This window comes from Apaloderma vittatum, unplaced genomic scaffold (assembly GCF_000703405.1).
Source record: "Apaloderma vittatum isolate BGI_N311 unplaced genomic scaffold, ASM70340v1 scaffold34308, whole genome shotgun sequence".
Taxonomy (NCBI): Eukaryota; Metazoa; Chordata; class Aves; order Trogoniformes; family Trogonidae; genus Apaloderma; species Apaloderma vittatum.
The window spans coordinates 1,249-5,751 of NW_009733075.1; the positions used below are offsets into that span (position 1 = coordinate 1,249).

The 4,503-nt window shown below is 37.7% G+C and overlaps 1 protein-coding gene across 1 annotated transcript in view; it reads left to right on the plus strand.

Moving 5' to 3' along the window:
- Positions 1-1,852, plus strand: part of MRPL53 (mitochondrial ribosomal protein L53) — a gene marked incomplete at its 5' end in the record, with an annotated part of 1,976 nt that extends 124 nt beyond the window's left edge. The window contains 2 exons of the mRNA XM_009875734.1: positions 1-7; positions 1,725-1,852. The exon at positions 1-7 is cut by the window's left edge and continues 124 nt beyond it. Coding sequence (XP_009874036.1) covers positions 1-7; positions 1,725-1,852 — 135 coding nt within the window. The remainder of the gene's footprint in view (positions 8-1,724) is intronic.
- Between the last annotated feature and the right edge of the window lie 2,651 nt (positions 1,853-4,503).

Here is a 4,503-nt window from a genome sequence, read left to right on the forward strand (position 1 = left end):
ATGTTTGGTAAGGAGCTCATTTTTAATCTTGACCAAAAGGAGACCTTCCAGTTTTGTTGTATTGTGATGTTATTGTATTCTCTATGACCTTTTTTTTTGACTATGGTTACTTCTTTTTTTTTTTTTTTTTGATTCTGGTCCATAACCAGATGCTGTGCAGTTGGGAGGAAAAAAGGGAGTCTCTAACAGGCTGATGTCTAGATAAATGTGTATATGTCTGTGTAGTACAGTTAGAGCTGGTGTTTCTTAGATCAAAGAACTGATCTAATTTTAAGGTTGAGTCTACTTTTGTAGTGACATGCTTGTGTGACCTTGCAGTTGGGTATAATCCCAGGGAAGTCAGCAAGAGTAGCTGTGTTTTGATGTAAGAATCTGTTCGCTTTCTGTAATTTTTTGATGTTATCTGTGGTGGCAGCATCACAGTCTTGAGAAGAAAAAAGTTGAACACCTTTAGCTGCTCATGCAACGGGATAACTTGCTAAGCAGTTTGAAGGAACTGCTCATATGGTTAAGGCCGTACATGTGCAGATGGACCTGCGGAACGAGGTCAACTGATGTACAGCAAATTTCTTGATTTCTTTTGAGGTGAGCAGGCAGGGAACTGATGGTGGAAATTTCATCTATTCTGGAAGCGGCCCAGATTCTAGGCTGTGAACAGATGGCTCTAATCTGCTTTTGTCCTTTTCTCTGGCTGTATCTTCTTTCCTGCTGTGCTGTAATGGGCCAATATGTCATGTAGCCCATTAAAGTTTTCACTATTATTGATTCTTGTAACCCCTTTTATTTAAACTTCCATATATTTAGTGAATTGGTAGCAGTGTCAAGAGTGTTGAATGTACTTCATTTTGCTTAGGAAAATCTAGTTATCTCAGCATCAACATTGCTTGTTTCTCCCTCCCCTGTGCCTCTGTCTTTCTCATACGTGTCTCTAACTGTGATGTATTAAGACTTAAGCAGTAAAGGTTATTGTTTTTCACAGCATAAAACTAAAAAAAATTATTTCACTAATGTCAAGAGCTATAGCTCTGAACTCTGTGTTTTTTGAGAGGTGATTCTTTTCTAAGTGAAGAGCTTGCAGGCCTTGTAGTTGGCAAACATGGGCCTGAATCTTGGAGGCCGTGCGTGGTGTTGCATTATACAGGTTTGATTATGGCTTTTGTGTTTGCATATCATGAAAAAAAAATTATTAAATGCAATACTTAACTTCTACTGCCGCCTCTTGGTTTTAAAATAATTTCTTCCAAAATTATAGAAATCCTAGTGCTCTCTATTTTTTTTTTTTTACTTTATAATCACCAGATTGCATAAACCAATTCATTGTTTTGGCTAAAGAAGTAAGTTAAACAGACCATAGACAACATGCTGCTAAAATGCTGAGCATATGTGGAAATCATGCCTTCCAGTGCCTTCTGTGCCTTCTGTTAGATGACTGAGGGCATTGTATGAGCCATTCTCATCAAATATGTGTTCTTACTGTACGTATACCTAGACAAATGTCTCAGGTTTTTCAGTAATGTGATACAGAAATGAAAATGGCATATGTATTTTATGCAGTTTCTTGGTGTATAATCACATTCCTTGGTAAGTGGAATACTTTCTAATCAGACAGGATGAACAGTGTGTTTTGATTTATATATACAAAAGAGAACTGCACACTAAAGTATTACACTAAAGTAATTGTGACTTAAGACTTTGTGATTTCTAAAAAATTTTTCCCTTTGCAGCTGATGGAGACCGACTGATAATGAAGGGAGCCAACCTGACGACACTAGAAATGTTGACAGCATTGGGGTCCAGATGTAATGCAAAAGACCTTAAAGAAGAGCAGAAAAGCAAGAAGAAGAGTCCATGAAGAACAGGAAAACCAACTGTGTTTGCATTTACATGTGTAAAAACAGCAGGCTGCACAGAAGGCTTTTCTCCTATGCAATCTGAAAGAGAGATGGCCAAAATACTGAAAGATTTTACAAGATTTTACAAAGCATTTAAAGGTTCCCCGTCTTCCCAGGAAGGAAAACGTAGTGGATCAACAAATCTTCTAACACTAGTGGGTCGGAGTGGCTTAAGATGCATGAATGCGTCTTTCTAAGCAGCTGCCTCTCAGTTGTCTGCATGTTGGACTAATATCACATGTATTTACATATAAATGTGGATAGTTTACACTGGCTATTAAATTAATATTGCAGTGAAGACGGATCTCTTTGAACCTTATTTCCTACAAAATTTCTCTGCAGTGGAGTGCAAAATACGATGAGCGGTTATTGGTTTTGTAAATCATTAAATACAAACATTTGAAGAAAATTTTGAAAGGATTCTTCGTTGACTTGGCTGAGGGACAGCAAGCTGCAAATACGACCTGGATTTTGTAATACTATGTTTATAATACATGTGTTGCTAAGTCCCTGTCATTTTCATCCTCTCTTTTTCAAGGTGTGAAATTTGCTAAATGTAAATTTAGCTCAGCAATTAAAGGAACGAGGTAATGGGACTGTGAACACACAGTAGAGCTACTCATTCTGCATAAAAGTAGCTAAGTTTAGCTCAAAGGGAAAGATAAGCTTTTTTTTGATAATTGGAGAAAAAGGCTGGCTTTGAAGTTCAGTTTTGTGATATTTTTGTCACCTGCTTTTGCGAGATTTCATTAAATATTTTATCAAGATCAAAGGGAAAGCTTTATTTGGTGTTAATAGCCCTATGCCCAACCCTGTTTGTTAAAGTAAGAGCTTAGGTGTCTCTTCTGTATTGCAAAGCTGGGAGGGTTGATCTCTGATCTGTGCAGGCCAAGGTGTCAACTGCGCGCATATTTTATGCTCATCAGTTTTGTTCTAGTTCGATTCGTATTGAAAATGAAATTGAAATTCCAGTTTTGAGAATCGTTGGTGCAGTGCTATCGAGAGGAATTAGTTCCACACATCATTAATTAGATGCCTGACTTCTATAAAATATGGAGGCATCTATTTCCATGGTTAGTTTGGCAACAGCTTTAGGGCACAAATCTGAATCCAGTATTGCCTTACTTTTGGTGGGTTTTGTAAATGGACACTGTCCTTCTGGAAAGCAACATTGTTTTAAATAGCGCTGTCAAGGTAGTTCTTCACAGCTTTGTCACCAAAATGCTGAAGTCAAGGTGATGCCTTCTGCTGGAGAAGCAGAACTGTGCTGTAGATATTTGATGACATTTTATGGTGGCCACCTCCACGTGCTTGCAACAAATAGGAGAGAGTGAGGTAAGGAGATGGGGATAGGTGGGTTAATGAAATTTAGATGTGGGAACAGTGGATGAGAATGATATAGTCTGGATGAACACATTCACTGCAGTCTGTTATCCTTTTTTTTTTTTTTTAATTAGACCACCAACTCTTCTGAGTGATTTTTGGAGTGCTGAGTTCCTGAACCTGCTGCTGAGCTCCCTTCTAGTGGAGGAATTACTAGAACATCTGAAACTGAGAGGATTTAAAATCCTGTCAAGCTAGAATATTATCCTAGAACGTAGACCAAATACAAGGCTGTTCAAAGGATGGTTTTGTTTTGTTTTGTTTGTTTTTTTCCAGTTTAGAAGAACATTGTATAGCATGACTTTATCTCAAGAAGCCTCACAGAAAAAGGAGGATTGTTCAAGAGAAAAAATGCTGCATAATTACTTATTCCTTAGTTAAACGCATATTCATATGCTCAAAACCCTCTTACTGCAACATAGCAGTGATTTTTGTGATTTTTTTTTTTTCTTTGACAGTTTGTACAACAATGTCAGTGTGTAAAACTTGTGTTTAAATGTGAAGCACTTACATCTATCTCGGATGATTAACCATCTGTAAGCACTTAAAGGAGTAAAACGAGGGTTAAATAATATTACATTTCTGTAGTGTTTTTATTGACCCCCGATGAGGACCAATATAAACACTACAGAAAGCAGGGAGAAGAATGAAGGTCCTGGTTCAGTCTTTTTATAGCCAACATAATCTCCACTGTTAAAGAAAGGTGATTTTTACTGTTTTTTTAGTTTATTCTCAAGAACAGGCATCCTGCTCTGTTAAGACACACTCTCACTGGGTGCTTTCATTTTAACCCCGAGGTGCCTGACGTTTTTGCTGGAGTTAGGCCAAAGCCTTGCAGCGTGGCCGTTGACAGACGACTGACAATTCAGTGCCCGAGGTCTTAGTTGATGCTGCTTTTGCTCTGTGTGCATGTAGCTGCAGTTGGCAATGGTAAAACTCCGATAACGTTTTGTGCATGAAAAAACCAGTAACGATTAGGATTTGAATGTGTAAGGTATAAAGGAAAACATACAGGACAGAAAAATAAAGCTAAAAATGTGTCTTCTCAGGGCTACAAGATACTGAAGTGATATGGGCACAGAGGTACTTCTGTGCTGATTATTATGCTAATATGTAGAAAATCGCTCTCCCTGTGCCATGTAGATAAAGGTACAAATTTATTTTTCAAATATGCTGAAGATAATATTTAATGAGTTTCTTCTCTGAGCGTTTAGATAACTTTGCTGCA